At 37.8% G+C, this 23,368-nt stretch overlaps 1 protein-coding gene across 1 annotated transcript in view; it reads right to left on the bottom strand.

Moving 5' to 3' along the window:
- The window catches only part of LOC136863856 (serine-protein kinase ATM), a 570,640-nt gene extending 556,624 nt beyond the window's left edge, over positions 1-14,016 (bottom strand). The window contains exon 1 of the mRNA XM_068226546.1: positions 13,934-14,016. Within this exon, the coding sequence (XP_068082647.1) occupies positions 13,934-14,005 (72 nt within the window). The 5' untranslated portion in view covers positions 14,006-14,016. The remainder of the gene's footprint in view (positions 1-13,933) is intronic.
- Positions 14,017-23,368: the final 9,352 nt, after the last annotated feature.

Genomic DNA, 23,368 nt, shown 5'->3' with positions numbered 1-23,368 from the left:
TAAGGTACAGCCCCAGCATTTGCCTGGTGTGAAAATGGGAAACCACGGAAAACCATTTTCAGGGCTGCCGATAGTGGGATTCGAACCTACTATCTCCCGGATGCAAGCTCACAGCCGCGCGCCTCTACGCGCACGGCCAACTCGCCCGGTATCCCGTGCAAGTGTAAAATATGTTTAAGTACACTCTCAGGACAGAGGCGAAGAATACAACATACAATCGTACGCTTCGACGAAGAGGATACCGTGATGGTCATCTTCTGTGCACTCAGGAGAATAGCAAGACGAATGTCAAACAGACAGACGTTTGCATGAAGTAGTGATATGATAACTCATCACGTAACACTTAGTGGAAGGAGGATATGCACTTGCAATGTATGTCAAGAGAATTTCAACGGAGGATAAGGTGAAGAAATTACAAGAAACGTCTACAACATTCGGAGAAGAAGCTATGCAAGAACGAAGAGTGCAAGTTTACGCTTTCACCTAGAAGCAACCTGAACCCTCCCTGGGATAAAAGTGTACACGTGTCATTTATGCAACAGTGTGCTTTTGCAAATTCTTGTTCCAGAAAAACACCATTACATTCACTCGGGGGTGAGACTACACAAGTGTACAATATGCGGTAATACTTTATCATGAAACAAACTACAGATTAACCAATATAATAATGCTCTTCAGGACCTGCTCACCTGATGAACTAAACTGAGCACTGTCCCTGCATTGCAGGAGGCCATAGCCCTTAGGGGATTCATACAGCTAATTTATTTATTTATTTATTTATTTATTTATTTATTTAATTTAAATTCAACCAAATAAAATTGTATTTCTTTAAACCAAGTGTTTTTTGTTTTACTATTCCAAAAGAAATCAAAAAGCTGTTTTAGGAGTCTAAAATTTGGCAAACGGTATGTGTGTCCAAATAATGCAATCCTCTGTTTTCTCATCATGTCAATAATGAATTATTGATTCACTGTCCTTGTAAATTACTAAATTGGGTAAAAGTCTCCACTGGCCATCAACCACACGTTTTTTTATTAATAATTGTCCGGAGAATTCTTCTATCCACTTTCTGCAGTTTGTCTGTTGTTGCTTGGGTATTAGGACTGAATAATGTTTCACTTGCATACGTTGCTTCTCGTCTGATGACGGAGTTATAATGGTGAAATTTAGCATTAAACGAAAGAGACTGTCTTTTGTAACTCGGCCATGAAATTTGTTGTGCTTGTCTCAATTTTAGATTTCTATTACCTATGGATGCTTTTCCATTAGCATTCCAAGTGACAATTTCACCAAGATATTTACAACTTTTATTATCTGAGTATTATTTAATATAATACATGGAGTGTCAACTTTAAAGGATGGCATCATTTCTGTTTTCTCAAAAAGTATTTTCAACTCAACCTTCCCTGCTAATCTTCCTAGTTCCTCTACTTGAAATTTTGCACCAGATCATCAGCAAATGCAGGACAATTTAGTTGAATATTTCTTCCAATCTTAACAGTTGGAGGACATGCCTTCCTCCATTCAGGCATATTTTTTTCCAGCACACAATTAAACATCAATGGGAATAATCCATCTCCCTGCCAAAGACCAGTATGAATTTCAAATGGCTCGGAGATTTCATTTCTGAACCCAACTTTAGACTTTGTGTTTCTCAGAGTGGCCACAATAAGGTTAACAAGTTTCCGATGTAGACCAAATTCAGTAAAGATATGTAATAATGATTCATGATGGAAAGTATCAAAAGCCTTTTGAAAATCAACAAAAATGATCACTAAATTTTTGTTCCTAATGCGTTTATGTTTTATGATCCATTTGAGACATAATTTGATCTGGACAACTTCGTCCTGGATGAAAACCACTCTGGTATTCACACAATTCACTATCAAGCTGGTCATTGATTCTGGAATACAGGATCTGAGAGAAAATTTTACAGGTGATATCCTGAAAAGAAATTCCCCGATAGTTACTAGGATCTGATATATCACCTTTTTTATGGATTGGGTGTATAATTGCAACATTCCACTCTTCAGGCAATTATTCTGTATTCCAAATGTCAATGAGATGTTTATGTAGATTCTGAATAGTTATATTCACATTCTTCCAGAGTTCTGCTACTAATTGATTTTCTCCTGCTGCTTTAAAAATTTTCGGTAACTCAATAGCTGCAATTACTTCATCGTAAACTGGTGGTGTGATCTTCTCCAAAGGTTTTATTTCTGGAAAATAGATCAAATTCATAATATTTTTCAGGTTCATCACTATTAAGTAATGCTTTGAAGTATTCAGCAAAAATTATTGCATCTCATTCAGTATATGAAATGACAAGAGAAAACTACTTTATTGAAGATCTTCAGATTCAGATGCATCTGCCTTACACTACGAGCTATGGAGACCTCTTGGACGAACTAAAGAGGAAGAAAGAAGAAATATGGGAAGAATTCTACTCTATTAATGCAATGACAACGACAGAGTGAACAGATAGCGGTTACGAATTGAGACATTCAGAGACCCACTTTGCTATTCATGGGTTTCATCATAAGTGCTGCCAACATAAGGCGTATCATGTACCAGATGTGCAATGTGTGTGCTTGTGGTGTAGCAAGCGATGTGATAGATATCATGCCTCGCATTGTCAGGAAAGAAATATGTCCTTGACTGAACGAAGTAAGGAATAATTCAATGTTTATATCCTGTAATTACTTTTGGCCATTCGCCGCATTAAACATCATTATTATTATTATTATTATTATTATTATTATTATTATTATTATTATAATCACTATGGGCCACCTTTCTGTTCTTCTCTTTCATCAGAAGAGTAGGAGAAGTATAATTTCTTTGGTGTTGTTTGAATGTCCTATAATAGTCTTTTGTTTTATTTCAAATGAAAGCTTCATCAATAGATTTTAATGTGTCCTTCTGATAGTTTCTTTTAACTCTTCTGATTTCTTTAGCCGTTAATCGTCTAGCATTGATTAGCTCTTCTCTAGAGCTTTCTGTTTTTTGTTGTTGAACATTCACCCAGGCTTTATGCTGACACAGAATTGCTTTTTATTCACTTCAGGATTTTTCTTTGTTGTAGTTCCTAACAGCCACCCTACATAAGGTTTTCTTTCTTTGGTTTTCATTGGACGATGGAACTTTTAAACAGTTTTTTGAGTCAGAGGGAGAATTTAGATCATCAACAGAAAGACATATTTATTAGGAAGAGGATGATAATCAGTGAAAGGAAATTGTCGATTTTGTCATTGGCAGTGCACTGGGTAAAAAAAACTTGCAGGGCTGATTACATTACGTAACAAGCGGGCTAGAGACAGAGGTTGATAATTGGTGAGGAGGGACATATTGAGGCATGAGTGGTTCAAAATGCAATGACATCATGGGACCAGAACACTCGGAATGTAATATAGTCCGTTCCTCAACAGGCTCTTCAGACTGTACAGGATTATCATCTTACCTTTCACACCACCAGATGGTGAGATTATATTTCACCAGCAGCCACAATTTTGCAGTGGATGGCGTATAAGGTGGGAAGGGACATCTAAACCTGGTACTCAACAATGGTTCCATACATGTTTCACATGGCATCATAGTAAATACTTGAAACCATTGAAAACTCATATTGAAAACTTTTAAATCAGAGACACTTTTAAAAATGTTAGTAACAGGACATTGAGGAATTATATTCCAGAAACCTTGATGGCGTGATATTACGTAACATCCTCTGGATGCCTCAATTAATAAATTATAACACTGTGGAAATATCTATTTCATGCAGATGCAAGGAGATGGGTATGAAGTCAGGGAGTCCGCTGAATGCCGATGTACTGCAACACCCAGTATTTTTCCAGCAAGCAGTGGACTTTTCAAATACAAATCTCGAGTCGTTGGCTTGGTATCTAGACACGCCGAGCCCACTCCACCTTTCAAGTTTCAACCGATGTGAGCGAGAGAGAGAAAATATTTGAACGTCGGGAACCCCAAGACAAATAATTCAGGTTGACCAACTTTATCTTCGCAGGACTGGGATCTCTGAATTTATATAGAAATATTTGCCACCTAGCTAAAATTCCACAGGTCTGAATTAATAAGAGATTGGCTAATAATGGCACTTGAGAGCTCTCGTATTAAATTTATTTGAATGTGAAACCGGTGGACTGAAGGAGAGTTGCTAGCAACCCGTCGTCTCTGTTAGTCGGGGATTCACCTGATGCTACAAAGGGACTGCGAGTCTATTTAAACACCTGTGGTGGGGGAAGCAGCCATTCGTCTGAAGTATTTTGAGTGAACTGCACATTGTGCGTGAGAGGTGATTTTTCTTTGTATTGATCAAAGTCTGTTACACGCTATGTGCACGTGCGTAATTAACATTTTGCTTATCTCTAGCAGTACTTTCAAAGGATAGTTACTCATATCCTAGCATTATTTCAAATACTTTGAAATACCAAGTGCGGTTTGGTACTGTGCAGATGTAATAACTTAATTAATCTGAGATTTGTAACAGCTCGAGACCAGCGAGTGAAATAGAAGTACAATTTAAACTGTAACCACTATATCATATCGGTACATGCTCGCGGGATATGTATGAATCGTGTGCGTTTCATTTATTCTGAGCCGCAAAGATGATGATGATGCCTGTTGAGCCACAAAAGAAAGACTAATTTTGATTGGGCCTAGACCCTTAATCTAATGACGTCTAAGTCAAGATTAATTATTTGCGCATAGGCTAAGCCAATTGTAGCCTAACATTAGAATCAGCGTTGTGTACTCGTGCACGCAAAGCAGTGAAGAGCAGTTCTTGATCCACAATATATCTGCAGACTTTTCCAGGGACGTGAAGAAGACACCATGGCTGTACGAGGAGTCGATGCCAGGACCAGTCAACCTTTGCTCACCCCTGTCACGATGAGCTAAGCAGATGTGACAAAGCGGATATGTAATCTGTGGTGAATGACAGCTAGTTGCAAAAGATAAGAAACAATATCCATTTAAGCATGTTCCGGAAAGACTAATACATTAGGATAGGGAAATTTTCAATATGTTTTGTGTAATTACATGTAAGCCACTTTGGCATGAGTACTGTTCTAGTTCATTTAACGTTAAATGTTTGGCCAGGGGCTGGTGTGCATTTAATAGCCCAGGCGATGTGTTTTCTTATTGTAGATAGATGGGATAGAGGGAAATTATTAGGTGTGCAGTAGTTAATTTGCTTGTTTAGTGCATTCTGCTACATTTTATGTCATTTTCATAGAGATTATCGGGTACAGTTCCTTAAAATTCAAACAGGCTATACGCCCACTGCGTTGGTATAAATTACGACAGTTAACAGTAAAATTTTAGTCAGGTTTCTTTCTTTGCATGTGGAATGTATTATTTTCAGCTTCTACAAGATGTGCTGTGACTACATGTCCATCGTTGGGACATAAGAGGATCATTTATATTAGCAAGAAGGCAAGTCCGGGAACAAGCACGGGATCGAACCAAGGATATGCGAAGTGAAAGGCTTGAAATGCCAGAGGGATGATTTTGGGGGCCAAATATGTGTGATTAGGCAAGATATGCCGTGTTATTGCTGGGAGCCGTGTCTGTATATGCGATAATTAGCCAGCTGATGAGTTGCAAAGAAAGCGATGGCTGAGCGAAGAAATGTGAATGTATATTTGTTTCCTTGTTTGAGAGGAGTGTTGTGGCCGAGGCCAGGCTCTTTGTGTCAGCTCCCCAGCCACGGAATGTGCCCGTCTGACAGCGGACCGCTGTGTTCCCTCGTGTCAAGAGAAAGTGCAATTTATCAGATCCCGTTACACTTCCCAGACCTTGCCTGTCAGCGTTGTTTTTATTCCACAACAGCTGATTGACCGAAGTACGGAGAGAGAGAAAGAGTGATGGACCATACGTGTCTGTTTTCAGACGCAAGCGTTCATAGCCTGCTAACGTCAGGTTCAATCCCCAATATCTCTTTGATGTACATATTTGTATATGCGTATTTGTCCACAGGTGTGTTCTTTTCGAGTGTGCCATGTATATGTGTGTTTGCTTGTTATTATTTGCCCTGTGTTGTTTTAATTATGGGTTTATCAGCTCGATAGCTGAATTTTCTTGATAACCAGTTCTGTCTGGTATAAGTTTGCATATGAGTACGGACTCATACAGTAGATTCAGTGTTATTTATAAGTTAGATAAGGGAGCCTCTCCGGGCCAAAGTGCTTATTTATTTGTGTCCGTATATGTCAGAATGTAAATATAGAGTGATAGATATTGCACTAATGTATTAGTATTCCCGGTTCATCCCATGAACGGTTTTACAGCGATGCCTACGGGGCAAAACTGGATTTCGATACTTATCTGGCGCAACTACAAATTGTCACGTAACACAAATAAAAATTTCCATGTAATAAGACTTCGTAATTTGCTTTTCGGGTCATTGCTCGAGTTTCTGTCTAGATTTTCATTTATTGTAATGTATTTTCATCACTGCGCGTAGCACAGTTTACGACCGATTTGGGGTCAATATTTTAATTTTTGTTCTTAATTTTGAAGTTAGTAAGGACCATTTTTATGTTTTTGGACCAATAAATCCACTCTACACCTTATATATATTTCTCATTTCAAGATATGCCTCAATATCTTCTGTTCATATACTCGTTAGTATAAGTTTATTTAGATTTTTTCTTTCGCCCACTTTCGGACAGCACCGTGCGCTCTACCACCCCCCTGAGTTAGTTGGATTCAAGGACAGGATAGGGTGCAATATGATATTTTATTATAACATTTTATCTGTATGAAATTGTATAATGGTTCTTGATTTTAATACTGTATTTGAAAAATGTAGTGTATAAGAAAGGCATTCATATGATTTTACAAAGCACTTTTTAAGCCTGATTAAAATTTCTGGAAGAAAAAGTAGGGGTCGTCTTGAATTCGAAGAAATACGGTTATATACATTTTTCAGAATGAAATTAAACACACATTTTCACGTAGCATCGGATTTCGAAAAGCAACAAACAAGTAAGCCATAGTGTGGATATTACCTGCGAAAACGCAAGTTTTGAACAAACTGATTGCCATTTCATACTGATTTTAATGTGCATGGGGGTTTTCCTGACTTTTACAAAAATTGGATATAACGACAATCTGCTATAGCGAGTAAATTTTTCGCCATTATGAATTCTCGCTATAATGAACTTCTACTGCATTTTAAGCTGAAGATGACGCCATGATGAGTTGAAACTGATCCTCTAGTGTAATAAAATTAGTTCAGTAAGTAACAAGTGTTGATTTGGTGGAACATACTTTTGAGGCAGTTTTGAATTTTATAACCCGAGTTAACAATGCTAATTCCTCTGTAATTTTCACAGTTTTCTTTTTATGTTTTTCACTGTTTTCTTCTGGAACCTTTCCCACCGTCCCCCATGACTCATGGGACCATGTGACAACAAACCAACCCTTTCGGTCACGAACACATGGGACCATGCTCCACGGAAGTCGATAGTCAAGGGATCTTTTTGGTCTGTGCCGATTTCTCCTCATTGGGATCGTATACTTAATCCACTCACATGAAAAGTTATCGACCATTCGACTCAGCTAGATCAAAGCTACTCTCCCGTTCCTGAGGTCTGAACACAGACTCCTCAGGGCCGAAGAACGTTCGCGGCATATAGAGGCTATCAAACATAAACTATCTTAAAGGCCTACAATGAACGGAAGAGGATTCTGGATGCATGTTTTTCGGTATAGATAGGCATGAAATCGTTTAGAACAATTTACTATTCACTCGGTGAAATATACAAAATTTAGATACACTCTTGATACTTCTTACACAGTTGATATCAGCAATCACTTATTTTAGCAGCGGAAAAATCCGGGCTGCCATTGACATCAGATGTTACCTCCACATTCCACAGACCAAAATCTATGTGGACGGCAACGTTAACTGGTACTTTCTCTAATCCAATTAAATTTCCCTTTTGACACAGATGTAAATATCCATATCCCTCTCTACCAAAACAGAGAATTACCGAGAGGTTATTAATATGATCTCACTTTTTCACATACTATCACTTTGAATTGCCTGTGTCCTATATTGCTTACATAACTATTACATTAGTTTGGATGTATGCTACACAAATTGTTTTGTGTATTATCGCGATTGTTTTGTGCGTTCTATCATCCGGTTACCATAAACCACTTGAGTACGACATACACAATAAAATGACCCTACCATATTCACAAAAAAACAAAACAAGCCATGTTCCCCCCAATGCGAGTATTCCATGGGACTGAATCCCGTATTACACATTAGACTCTATTTACACAAAAGAAAACTGTCCGCTTTTTGAATGGTCGGCTAACTTAAGAAATCATTAAAGTAAATATTAAAACATAATTAATCCGAACATTCTGACCATATCAGAAATCCGTCACTAAAACACGGAGAAGGAAAATAAAAACAATGGACTCAAGTCTTCCATATAAAATTAAACAGACTTGAACAACGAATTATCATTTGCAATCACTACCAGTGGACTTTCACGAAGTCTAGATTCAAATCGACATCGATTATTAGTAAACAAAACACTTCCTGGAAAAGAAATATATCAAACACATGTATCAATAAAGACAATAGCTGTAATTAACCCGTTGTAACCCGCTGTCTTAGCGAGCTGTTGATCCCTGCTGTGCCCACACGAGGTTCGAACCTGAGACTCTGGTCGTCTCCATCCAGGGTACTGTAATCAAGCCCTAATTAATCTAATCATGTATCGAACAGTCATAACAAAAATAAACATCTATATTGCTCTGTGGGTCATGGTCTACGGCGTGGCAATTAAAGAACTTGCTGTCTTTATTCTCAAAAGAAAACAGACTGTTGGTCAGACCAACCTTTCTGCTTGTATCTATTCCTCCCTGTTCCAGATTCTCCCCCTCTCAGCCATAAATTCACGGCTGACACTTGTCCCACGGTCCGGAGACTAAAGACACTATTCAACCTGCTTCCCGCTAGGATTTTTCTTTCTGTGTCCATCAAATTAATTCATTAGAAAACTGGCACATTTCATTCAATGCTCGGGCCAGCCCACATACCTTCAGTACACGAGAATCATTTCTCAAATTCGACCGTTAATTCACATTTCATTCTCTCATATCTCTGGAGGTCTGGAGTTCGACTCGTATCTTCTCTCCTTCCAAAAGTCCACCCTCCGTTAGCCACTGACCACAGCAATACTCCTATTTCTCCGCCTCTGAGGCGAGAGTGTGTACCTATCAGATACTACCCTATTGCTCGAAATCTATCGGTATAAATTATCAATCAAAATACCTTTGGTAAAATAATAATAATAATAATAATAATAATAATAATAATAATAATAATAATCCTCTAACCTTTTGCTTGAAATGTATCGGTATCAAAACACTGATCAAGTTACATTAAGAAAATAATAATAATAATAATAATAATAATAATAATAATAATAATAATAATAATAATAATAATAATAATCAAAATTAATTAAAATTATTAAATCCTGCCAAAAACACTAACAGACCTCATTAGTGTAGTGGGGGACAGGGGTTCAAACCTCGGCACTCCAATCCTTGAACATCTTCCAGTACTGCCACAACTTATATTATCATGCAACAAACTATATCTTTACGAACATAGTGCTGATTCTAGCCCAAGCCTTTCCTTTTTATACGGGCACTTGTTGATGACTCTGTCACCTCGCTAATCCCTGCGTAACTTAGGCAATTGCTCAGATGAGATCTACATTATTAATCTACATAGCATTCTACTCCTTTTCCCCCTCAATTCCTTCTCAGCACTAAATAAACAAAATATGATAACATGCAAATGTAGCCACTAAAAGAGGTCCCAAATTCTATACATAAACAAAGGATCACTCCCTTCCCATATCTAATTAATTAAAACCAAAATGAATAAAAGGATTCCCGACCATTCTCAGGCGGATTAAGCCTATTTATAATGTTATTTTTAACCCTATACTTCATGACTTATTTACAAAGGGAAATACTAGCATTGGAGAAGAAACAAAACTTTGTACTCAACGGTTGATGTCTTCGGCCCGGTCCGGAGGTCCGGAGGCCTACCCATGTTGGATTACTCCATGGCGTTGGATCCTGGAGTCCTGGAGTTCAGAAGTTCCATATCTTGTCTCGCGTAATCCATTTTAGTAGCACATGGATCACTGAAATTAGATTGTAATTTACACAATTTATCAATTTCTTGCACACGTGTTACCATTCACTCCTATTACTTCTTTGGCTACCCACTGCCAGTTACATGGAGATGAATATACCGGCTACTTTCAGCTAGTCTACCCGAATTGCACTGTTAAGCCGGACATTCCCAGCATCCGTATGATGCAGAACTCTCTACCCCTATCTTCTGTATGGTTTAATAGTTCAGGAACACTCCTCACTAGATGTTAATCAGTTAATAATCTGACCTGCACTTTGTTCAGAAACAGCGTGGATTTATACAGTTTTTTGTTCTCCTACAGAAATTCTGCGTACTATCCAGTAGTTGTTATACAAAATCCTACTTCATATTTCACGCAGTCTTAGTCTATTTCGCAACCGATATCTTAAGTACATCTCATTACCGTAATCGTCTGTTGCTTATCACAAATTATAAGCAAAAAAACTGAAAAATTTCACTCCCGCTTTGTTCACATAGTATACAAAGGCGCAGTAATTCGATAGCGAACTGGCCGTCGTTTCCCGTCGAAAGCTCCTCAGCGAATGCTGAAGCTCCCTGGAAGTGCGAAAAACTTAAACTAGCCCCGGTGGTAGGGGCGGTTTAGTGAGCTCATCCCCACTCTTATTTCGACTGCTCCTGGATAAATCAGCCTGTCGAAATTAGCAATACGCTAGACTGTGTGACTTGGTTATGCACAAGTGCGCTGTGCCATGTGGAATTGGATATGTTCGGCGGATCTGTAGTAATTAATTAATCATCTTGGAGGGGAAGTAGGGAGTCCCCGAAGGCATCTGGTTTTTCACTAGGCGTACGTACGCTAACGGAGTTATATAAGTTGTTTACCAACGCCTTTCGCTTGGAGAGTACTTTCTATCAGAACTCCTGACTTTATAATTCCACCAAAATTCAGCACACGACTCTGACGGGTGCAGTTTTGTTAATCAAGCCTTATTTACACCGAAAATGCATTAAATTTAGCCCGATCGCTTTGGCATTGCTGTACGCTGGCATTTGTTTTCCAATATGGAGTCGCTAAATAGTGTTCTTCTCCTGCTTCTTCTATGACGTGTGCCTAGTTCGGGGATTCTTTAAGCCAACCAGTGGGCGGGTGAGGGCGCCTCTCTGGCGGGCGTCTTATTGCACAACCTGATGATACTCCCAACATCCACACAAAGAGAGCTCGCTGCCGGCTTCCTTACCAAGCATATCACTTGAAATAAATATTAATTGTGCCGATACGGTCACACTTCCAACTTTCTGGTGGATTGTCTTCATTCCAAATTTGATTTTAAAAGCTGAGGAATCTTTGTTTGAAAGTTTTACTTGAATATTTGAACAGTTCAGCAAGTATTGCATCCTCTCCAAATGCTTTACCATTCCTTAGTTTCTTCAAAGTTTGGGCTAGCTCTTCTAATGTTACAGATTCCAATGTATTGTTGTTAGATATTGGCAAAGTTAACACTTCATTTTTTGAACTTGTCCAGAGTTTTTGAAAATAATTAAGCCAGTCATTTGGTGATATTGTTTCAAGTTTTACCTCTTTCTTAACTTCCCTGTTTAATTTCTTCAGAATTTTATAAGTTTGCAGTTGTGGTCTTGTTAAGTTTGTTTCCAATGCAGATACAAAATTATTCCAACTTTCTCTATGTTTTCATCTAACTTCTCATTTAGCTACTGCTCTCTAATAATTGTACTTTAGTTTATCTTCTATTTTACCAGTTGATAGAAATTTCTTGTAAGCATCTCTTTTTTCTGATATGACCATTTTTAGCTCTTCATCCCAGATTCTCAGGCCCTTTTTTCTCTTCCATTTTCTTTTTATTCCTAAACTTTCAAAAGCTTCCTGTTTCAAAGCTAAACTAATATTTGACCATTCTTCCTCTACATTGGTACTCACTGGTTTTGCTTGAATTAGATTATTAAGTCTATTTTGGCATAGCCATTTTATGCTTGGATCTCTTAAAAGACCAATTTTATAAGTTGTTTCTTTTTGTTCCATGCAGGGTATATTTTTCTTCTTGTAAACTGGTGAAAGTAATAAGAAATGATCTGTTTCCATTTCAGGAAAATTAATTCTGCTAGCTTTTGGTTGCAGATGACATAATCAATGATAAGATCGCCGATTCCTATCTGACCATGTGAACTTACGACTGTATTTATGTGGAAACATGGTGTTCATTATTTTTAACTGATTGAAGAGAACAAAGAAAGTTTCCTTCCATTACTATTGCAAGTTTCCTCCCCATTTGTTCCTATATTCTGAATTTTGCGATTTCCTACTCTGGCGTTAAAATCTCCCAGTAAAAGTATCATATCTTGCTTATTCATTTTTTAATTACTTTCTGTAAATTGTTATAAAAACTATCATTGTCTTCTAATCGTCCCTCTAATGGGGCATAAATACCTATGACCATGAGACAGCCTCTGGATAGCTTTAGCCTTATCGAAATAATTCTTTCATTCCAGAAAGTATAGCTATCTATTCTTGATCTTAGTCTTTTATGTATCATGATCATGACTCCCATTTGGCCTCTATTCTCTTGTTTGACGCCACTAGAGAATTGTAGGTAATTTACCGTTTCTTTTGAGCCTTGTAGTTTACATTTGGTTTCAGAGATCGAAGCAATCGAGATGTCCTGTTTTGAGAGAATGTCATCTAGTTGATCGTCTTTGTGTGCTATTCTCTTTAGCACACTTAAATACAGTATATTCTTTTTCTTCCACTTACTATCTTTATCATTAACCTTTTCTTTGCCATTTCGTCATCTTTAATATCCATCTGGTTTCTTTTCCTTTTGCAAGACTTGAAAGCAATCAAATATCCTTCTGACTGGTTGCTAGCCTGAAGGAAGTAAGACCATTGGTGGGGCTGCCATCTCTCAGCTAACGGACTAGCTGAAATTACAGCATTTTCTCCGTCATAGATGTAACGGTTATACCACCATGACTCGGTCGACAGAGCCTTGTCTGTGGAAAGAAATACCCGTATCAAAAGGCACGTAACTAAACCAATTAACAAGTCATGGAGATAGGTAGCTGTGTCTCTTCTACAGGGCATAAGGTAATGATACCACCACACTCCATGATATTATTCCACATGCCAAAAATAAGAAAAGGTATTGGATAAAGCACCATTAAACCAGGAAAAAATACTTGTCAAATGTCTGTAGTCCACTCACTGTTTGTAAAGTAAGGCAAATTACTCTACAAAGGGAAAGATAAAACCTACCTTAATAATGACATACTGGGCTCTTTATTGTAAATGCACACAGTAGCTCGAAATAAAACGTGAAATACTGCATAAATTGCCTAATTACATCTTGCAATGTTATGACCAGTATTGTGTGCCTTCCCATAGCTCAGGCGGGCTGGCAGCCAGCAGAGGGGCAAACCAGTTGGGCAGCCAGTGGAGAACTCAAAAGAGGGGAAAAGGAACCGAGTGAAGATGACACTACAGGATGAGCTGTTGTTTACATATGACGTGAGTGCTTGGCCACAAGCCAGCTGGACGCATCACAGACGGCTGGCACCTGTACAAGTTCCCAGTAGCAGTGACAATGCAATTTACAATGCAGAACCACCATCATTTCCTTGAAATCTATTGAAGCTATAGACAAGGAACTTAGCAATGTTCATTCCTCTTGCCAATATCTACTAGTAGTTTTATTCTGGTGGCAGAAGTACCAACTTGTAAAATGATACTGTACTTACCTTCCTTTCACTGATGCTGTTTGAATCAAAAGCAAAAATACAGTTGCGCAGGTCATGTTCGAGTGATGCCATTGTATCTCCTTTAGCCTGTAAAATAATAGTACAGTTAATCCTAAGAAGCACGAAGTATTCTTTTTGTCACAGATAGGTCCAGGGAGGGGCTCATCAAATTCACCAACATGTTCTACTTGTTAATAACTGTGAAATACAAATAAATATGGATTTTACAGACTAAGAATAACTTGCAGTCTACCAAAAAAAATAAAAAATACACATACCCCATCAAATGCACTAGTTTTCGTGTTCAAGTGTTTGTTATAAGTTGCTACACTTACAACATACACTGTGCTTGGTACAAACATGCTTTCTACAAATAGCACATCTTTGTTTGGGCATTGAAAGAACTATGTACTATTCTTGCATTTCACTTCATCCACACATCCTAATGTCTGTAAATTCACTTTCATGGACAGATCTATTTGGTTATTGAACAGTATTATCTTCAACCAAAAAGAAACACGGTCTGTAATTTAGAACACTATTTGTATGCTCCAAGGTACATAACTCTGAGAACTGACAAATAACATCAGATCAACATGCCAATTTAGAATCCGCATAGGCTATGTGACTACATGAGGTTCCTTCTGCCAATGATTTTCTTTTTATTTTTTTTATCCATTCCAGAGCCTCTAAATAGTTTTGGCAGGGCTGGGGATTCAACCTGGGAACTCACTGGTGACCGTTAAAAATGCTAACCTCTATTCAGCCAGATGGCGTCAAATTGAAATGTCTGCACACGGTAGCTGAGGCCATACAATTATTATTATTATTATTATTATTATTATTATTATTATTATTATTATTATTATTATTATTATTATTATTATTATTATTATTATTATTATTATTATTATTACCTCTATTCAATGAGGCACTCTGTGCATATTACACATTATTGTTATATTTCCAGAAACTCAGCCTAATGTCTGCATCACTGCAATTACCTAGCCAAGTGATTCCCAGGATGAGGAGTTCCGTTTTACCAGGGGGCTGCATCAAACTCAGGTAATGTCATCGGCTCTGATTCTACATTCTACTCTACTTCTTGGACATTCTCGGCATTTCTAGTGCCGTGTGTCATGACTTCCCCTCTCCAACTTGCATATACAACCGGCTCTCTTTGACAGCTAATTCGAGGCATTCTTCAGCTGTTGGAGAGAGGGCAACATCTTTGTGCTATGTTCTGGTATAAATTTTCACCTAATATAGGACTTAATTATTCGACCATGAGATACTGTAAATTTCAAGACTATGTTTTCGAGCGGTTGTTCTCGATTATGCATTTATAAGGGAGCAGGTGGGTCTCTAATTCTTTTATTTGGAACCCTGTTGGAACCTATGAGAAAATGAACTTTCTATTTGCCAATACTCTCAAAAACTTCTGGTACTTCAAAATCTGTTTACATTTTTCTACTGCATCAAACTCAGGTGATGTCATCGGCTCTTGTTTATGTTTATCCTGTTGGGCTAAATGCAACTGTATTACATCCAGCATTTTCTAGAATTTATTTGAAATAGCGCATTATTTTCTAGTCAGGTCAATTCTAACAGAATGCCCAGACTTTGTAATTTAAAATACTGATCTTTAATTCATTCTCCTATTCTACTGTTATTCCTATTTTCCCTAATTTTTCTTATTTCTTGGTGTACAGTTGTTCGGCAAACATCTGTCCTATCTCATGTATGTGTTTGTTTATTTTCATCACCATGATCATCATTTCCCATTGTCCAACTCCTGCCAGGTCAGGGTATTGATGGCACTTCTCCACCGGTGACTCTCCTACCACCACTCTTCTTCAGCAATTGTATTCCAGTGCAGTCCAGTCTTCTTTTTTTAACTATTCTTGACAAGTCATTCCATCTTGCTCTAGGCCTCCCTCTTGCCCTCTATCTTAGCCTCCAACATTAAATTTAAAAAAAAAAATGATATCCTCCCCTCCTGCATCCTCATAACATGTACAAACTATCTCAATTTATTCTTCTCCATCCTATCACTCAGTTTTTCTACCCCTATCTCTTTTCTGACCTCAACATTTCTTACACTCTCTCCTTGTCCTCCCTACCATACTCCTCAGGAACTTCATATCACTGGCATGAATTTTACTCTTGTTTCTTGCTCTTTAAGTCCAAGTCTGATGCATATGTTAATATAGGGATCTTTCTTGTACATTATCTCTTTACATTTCATAGGAACTTCTATGTTCCACACCAGATTCTTTACGCTAGTAGAATGTATTACCCGCTTGTACCTTTCGGCTGATCTCCTTATCCAACCATGCATCTTGCATTATTTCACTTCCCAAAATATTTGAAATATTCGACAACTTCAAGGTTTTACCCCTGATACTAACGATTCCTTTTCCTTCTCTTTCCCCTCTTGTCATCACCACAGTTTTGCTCTTCTCCACACTGATTTTCATACCATATTTTCCAATATTGTCATTTAAAGCCTCTAGTCAGATTTGCACTTCTGTACTGTTGACTCCCCAGACCACTATGTCATCAGCAAAGAATATTTTCATATCCCTTCCATATCTTGCCTTTGTTTCCTTTCGAATTTCATCCATAACTATTTAAATTATGTTTGTGTAAGTTTTGGCTAACAATCAAAAAGTACTGATCGGAGCAGTTTATAAATGCCCATTCATAAGCGTTGGAGAGTTTGAGGGAGATAATTAGGATTCTCAGAGAAGACAGGAAGGAAGATAGGATTCCCTCAAACAATGTACAGGTTACAGTAGGTGTACAAGAAGAAGGGGAAGGAAAGGGGGGAGTTGTAGAAGACAGGTGGTCTAATGTTCTAAGGGGAAGGAGATTGCAGGCTAAGGGCTCTATTCAGGATCAGAATTCAGGACAGGTGTCTTTGCGAAATCGGTACGAGTCACTCCAGGTAGAACAACAGAGGGAAGATGAGGGACAGGGAACTGTTGCTGAGATGTTTGGAAGTAGGAGAAAGGGAAAAGGTAGGAAAGGGAAATGTAGAGTAAAGGATAGGAAAAGACAGGTGGAACAGGGTCATGCGAAGGAGAAAAGGGATGAGGAAGTAGCTTCTGCAGCTATCAGGAAAGATAGGGCTGACCAGGAGGGGAGGGGATCAATTTTTTTTTTTTTTTTTTTTTTTTTTTTTTTTTTTTTTTTTTTGCTATTTGCTTTACGTCGCACCGACACAGATGTCTTATGGCGGCGATGGGATGGGAAAGGCCTAGCAAGTGAAAGGAAGCGGCCGTGGCCTTAATTAAGGTACAGCCCAGGCATTTGCCTGGTGTGAAAATGGGAAACCACGGAAAACCATCTTCAGGGCTGCCGACAGTGGGGCTCGAACCCACGATCTTCCGATTACTGGATACTGGCCGCACTTAAGCGACTGCAGCTATCGAGCTCGGTAGGGGATCAAATGAGGTGGGTAGGGTTGAGAGTCTGGTCATGGGGGATTCCATAGTTAGACATGTAGGGAAAGTGTGTGGAGGAAAGGGAACCAGGGTAGAATGTTATCCAGGAATTAGGTTGAGGCAGATGTTGAGGAAAGTAGAAGAGAGGGAGGAGGGGAAGGAGAAGGTGGTAGTGTTTCACGTTGGTACCAACAACGTAAGGCAAGCTGATATAAGTACCACCATAGTTGGAGATGTGTGGGATCTGGTAAATGCAGCACGGGTGAAGTTTAAGAAAGCGGAGATTGTTATTAGTGGAATACTGTGTAGGAGGGATACTGACTGGAGGGTGATTGGGGATTTAAATGAGACTATGGAGTGGGTATGTGGGAAACTGGGAGTGAAATTTCTAGATCCTAATGGGTGGGTAGGAGATAGGGATCTGCACTCAGATGGCCTTCACTTAAACCGACATGGTACGTATAAGTTAGGAAATTTGTTTGTGAGGGTAATAGGGAGGTACATTCAGGGAAACAGGGTGGCCTAGGGAGCGGTGATAAGGGAACAGGGAACTGGAAATCAAGAAGGGATGACATAAAATTGTTAGTGTTGAACTGTAGAAGTATTGTAGAGAAAGGAATAGAATTGAGTAATTTAATAGATATATATATTTACCAGATATTGTAATAGGAGTTGAATCATGGCTGAGAAATGATATAATGGATGCAGAAATTTTCTCACGGAACTGGAGTGTGTATCGTAGAGATAGGATAGGAGTGGTGGGAGGGGGGTTATTCATTTTGGTGAAAGAATAATTTGTACGCTACGAAAAAGTTAAAGATGAGACACATGAAATTCTATGTGTAAGGCTCATTTCTAAAGATAATAGGCAACTTGATATATTTGGAGTGTACAGACCGGGAAAGGGTAGCACTGACATGGTTCCAGAATTATTTGATGAGATAATCAGCTATGTAGGAAACGACAAGGAAAGAAATGTGATTGTAGCGGGAGATCTGAATTTACCCGATGTCAATTGGGAAGGAAATGCGAATGACAGGAAGCATGTCCAACAAATGGCAAATAAGTTAATATGGGAAGGACAGCTGATTCAGAAAGTGATGGAACCAACCAGAGGGAAAAATATCCTGGATGTGGTGCTGATGAAACCAGATGAGCTCTATAGAGAAACTGAAGTAATAGATGGTATTAGTGATCATAAAGCTGTTTTTGTCATAGTTAAAAATAAATGTGATAGAAAGGAAGGTCTTAAAAGTAGGACTACTAGGCAGTACCATATGGCTGATAAAGCAGGCATGAGGCAGTTTCTAAAAAGTAACTATGATCGGTGGAAAACAGTAAATAAAAATGTAAACAGACTCTGGGATGGGTTTAAAGAAACTGTTGAGGAATGCGAAAACAGGTTTGTACCTTTAAGGGAGGTAAGGAATGATAAAGACCCACCTTAATATAATAGAGAAATAAAGAGACTAAGAAGGAGGTGCAGACTGGAAAGAAATAGAGTTAGAAATGGCTGTGGAAGTAAGGAGAAATTGAAGGAACTTACTAGAAAATTGAATCTAGCAAAGAAGGCAGCTAAGGATAACATGATGGCAAGCATAACTGGCAGTGATACAAATTTTAGTGAAAAATGGAAAGGAATGTATAGGTATTTTAAGGCAGAAACAGGTTCCAAGAAGGACATTCCAGGAATAATTAATGAACAAAGGGATTGTGTATGTGAGGATCTTCAAAAGGCAGAAGTATTCAAGTCAGCAGTATGTAAACATAGTTGGTTACAAGGATAATGTCTAGATAGAGGAGGAGACTAAGGCTAAAGAAGTATTAAAATTTAAATATGATAACGACATTTACAATAAGATACAAAAGTTGAAAACTAGAAAAGCGGCTGGAATTGATAAGATTTCTGGGGATATACTAAAGGCAATTGGTTGGGATATAGTACCATATCTGAAGTACTTATCTGATTATTGTTTGTTCGGAGGAGCTATATCAGATGAATGGTGAGTTGCTATAGTAGCGCCTGTGTATAAAGGAAAGGGTGATAGACATAAAGCTGAAAATTACAGGCCAGTAAGTTTGACATGCATTGTATGTAAGCTTTGGGAAGGCATTCTTTCTGATTATATTAGACATGTTTGTGAAATTAATAACTGGTTCGATAGAAGGCAGTTCGGTTTTAGGAAAGGTTATTCCATTGAAGCTCAACTTGTAGGATTCCAGCAAGATATAGCAGATATCTTCGATTCAGGAGGTCAAATGGACTGTATTGCGATTGACCTGTCTAAAGCATTTGATAGGGTGGATCATGGGAGACTACTGGCAAAAATGAGTGCAATTGGACTAGACAAAAGGGTGACTGAATGGGTTGCTATATTTCTACAAAATAGATCTCAGAGAATTAGAGTAGGTGAAGCTTTATCTGACCCGGTAATAATTAAGAGGGGAATTCCTCAAGGCAGCATTATTGGACTTTTATGTTTTCTTATATACATATAAATGATATGAGTAAAGGAGTGGAATCAGAGGTAAGGATTTTTGTGGATGATGTTATTCTATGTAGAGTAATAAATAAGTTACAAGATTGTGAGCAACTGCAACGTGACCTCGAAAATGTTGCGAGATGGACAGAAGGGGTTAAAAATCAGGTTGTGAGTTTCACAAATAGGAAAAGTCCTCTCAGTTTTAATTACTGAGTTGATGGGGGTGAAAGTACCTTTTGGGGATCATTGTAAGTATCTAGGTGTTAATGTAAGGAAAGATCATTGGGGTAATCACATAAATGGGATTGTAAATAAAGGGTACAGATCTCTGCACTTGGTTATGGGGGTGTTTAGGGGTTGTAGTAAGGATGTAAAGGAGAGGGCATGTAAGTCTCTGGTAAGACCCCAACTAGAGTATGGTTCCAGTGTATGGAACCCTCACCAGGATTACCTGATTCAAGAACTGGAAAAAATCGAGAGAAAGCAGCTCGATTTGTTCTGGGCGATTTCCGACAAAAGAGTAGCGTTACAAAAATGTTACAAAGTTTGGGCTGGGAAGAATTGAGAGAAAGAAGAAGAGCTGCTCGACTAAGCAGTATGTATGAATGGAATAATATCAATAAGTTAATTTATTGAATTTACCACCTAATCAATACAAAATGTCTTATTTTAATTGGTTTACTTTGGCATGTTAACTAAAATGGTACATGTTTCGCCTTGAATTCAGGCATCATCAGCCATTATCTTAACTTTAAAATAGAAACAAGCACCTGATTTATATATACATGAAATAAAACATTTTTTTTTAAACCCTGGAGAGGCTAGAACTACAATTAACATATGGTAAAAGATTATAGTTAAGTTGGTTATAAATAGCAGCCTTATTTTTTGGTGAAATAAAACTGTTGATTTCGGTGTTAAAACTGACACTATTTCGGTAGGTATTTCGTGAAATAAATTGTTATACTGATCGATGTTTCCTGCGAAATCTTCCTTGTAGTAGCATATGGGGTAAATGTAACTAACTTTTTGATAAGGGGTTTTAAAGTAAACTCTTGTAATGTATGATTATTATTAAATTTTAGAAAAACCAAATATGCAAATTGTTATAGAAATAAAGATATAAATTGCTGATAATTTGAAATGAACTTAGGTGAACTGCCCTGTGATATACATTTATGCAGAGCCTACATTTTTAGACGTTGAATTACTTGTCTCCAAAGTACAAACTAAGCATGGTTTCAACATTAACAGTATGCAGATTTGTGCGACAGTCAGGAAGTGTCTTTGTGCAAGCAGAGAAGCTCCTCTCGCTGACCACATTAGATAATTAAACAATTAAAAATAGGAGAGGATTTCCACCAATCAATACTTATTTATTGCATATATTAAACTACAGGACCGGTTTCGACCTCATATACAAGGTCATCTTCAGCTGAACCATACATACATATTTATATAATGAAGCTTTGATTAAGATTGTGTTGTTAAAGGAATGCTATATGATGATGATGTACATTTAGTCACATACAAATGGGGCACGTTTTAGCATGAACTGGCGTATATGTCATTCTGTACAATTTTGCAACTGTATGTCTAAAATGTTGAAGGTCTTAAAATTAGTGTATAAAATATGTCTTTACTTTAACTTATATTTATATATATGTACAAGATAAATACAACATATAAATACACTTCATGCATATGAACATTCGTTCTTGCTTGTTGGTCAATACATCGACTAACTTCCGTATTTAAGTCTTATTTACAGTTGTACACTTCAGCTGCTATTCTTGGAGTTTGTAAAATTGCATGGGTAAAAAGTTTTGTCTTCCTGTGTATATGTGGGATAAAACACTTTCAATTTTTAAAAGGTGCCAAATATATGGATGAAATTCAACTAAAATATGTTCAGCTCTGCTGTGTGTGTTGCCCTTTTATTGGAACCAATTCATGTTGTCCTGTGGTGTCCGTAAATTTGGATGACATTGGGTTCAAAGTAGTGGCTCCTTTCCCATTTGTAGCTGTGCAATGATGTTATGTTTATCTGTGGAAGATAAGATTGAGTTATAAGTGATATCGTGTTGGAGGAATGTCTAAGGGTTATATGTGTGAATTAGAATATGTACTTACTGTTGTTGATGTAGCTGAGTTGTGTTTGACGTGCGAGCCTGTAATGTACTACTTCGTGTTCTTCTTGGGCTCATACTAGCTGCTGTGAGGGGAAGGAAAGGAGGGGTAGGGAGAGTTGTTGTTGTGGGGGTAGGGGTGGAGCTGAGGCCCCCTGCTCAACATAACAGAAGAATTTTACATCACTCTAGATTAGTACACCAATCCAAATTACAACATAAATGAAATCACAGAAAAAACTAACATCAGCTTCAATACAGTTATCCCCGCCCTAAAAAACCCTTACCTTAAGTTAATCGATAAACAGAACGCGACACGCAACAGAAAAACACCAAACAACAACAGCTACAAATGGGAAAGGAGCCACTACTTTGAACCCAATGTCATCCAAATTTACGGACGCCACAGGACAACATGAATTGGTTCCAATAAAAGGGCAACACACACAGCAGTGCTGAACATATTTCAGTTGAATTTCATCCATACATTCGGCACCTTTTTAAAATTGAAAGTGTTTTATCCCACATATACACAGGAAGACAAAACTTTTTACCCATGCAATTTTACAAACTCCAAGAATAGCAGCTGAAGTGTACAACTGTAAATAAGACTTAAATACGGAAGTTGGTCGATGTATTGACCAACAAGGAAGAACGAATGTTCATATGCATGAAGTGTTTTTATATATTGTATTTATCTTGTACATATATATAAATATAAGTTAGTTTAAGTAAAGACATATTTTATACACTAATTTTAAGACCTTCAACATTTTAGACATACAGTTGCAATATTGTACAGAATAACATATATGCCAGTTCACGCTAAAACGTGCCCCATTTGCATGTGACTAAATGTACATCATCATCATATAGCATTCCTTTAACAACACAATCTTAATCAAAGCTTCATTATATAAATATGTATGTATGGTTCAGCTGAAGATGACCTTGTATATGAGGTCAAAACCAGTCCTGTAGTTTAATATATGCAATAAATAAGTATTGATTGGTGGAAATCCTCTCCTATTTTTAATTGTGCAATTCGTCAATACGGAAATGAAGATTATAGATTACGACCACATTAGATGTCGGAAATCATAATGCTTGCGAACACTTGGATGCAAATTCACTGTGGTCTTTTATAAAACCTCCTAAAACTTTGCTAACACTTTCTTCTTTCACTTCCTCAACCAGATGTGCTGTCATTGCATTTTGCAAAGTCATATAGCTCTGGAAGATGTTCATGGATATTCTCTTTTTCCCTGGTCGGGGATGAGTATCTCAGATGGTTAAAGCGCTGGTTTTCTGACCCCAATTTGGCAGGTTTGATCCTGGCTCAGTTCGGTGGTATTTGAAGGAGTTCAAATATGT

This window comes from Anabrus simplex, chromosome 1, assembly GCF_040414725.1.
Source record: "Anabrus simplex isolate iqAnaSimp1 chromosome 1, ASM4041472v1, whole genome shotgun sequence".
NCBI lineage: Eukaryota > Metazoa > Arthropoda > Insecta > Orthoptera > Tettigoniidae > Anabrus > Anabrus simplex.
Note: the sequence above shows the minus strand (reverse complement) of the source record. Positions and strands in the feature narration are given on the sequence as shown.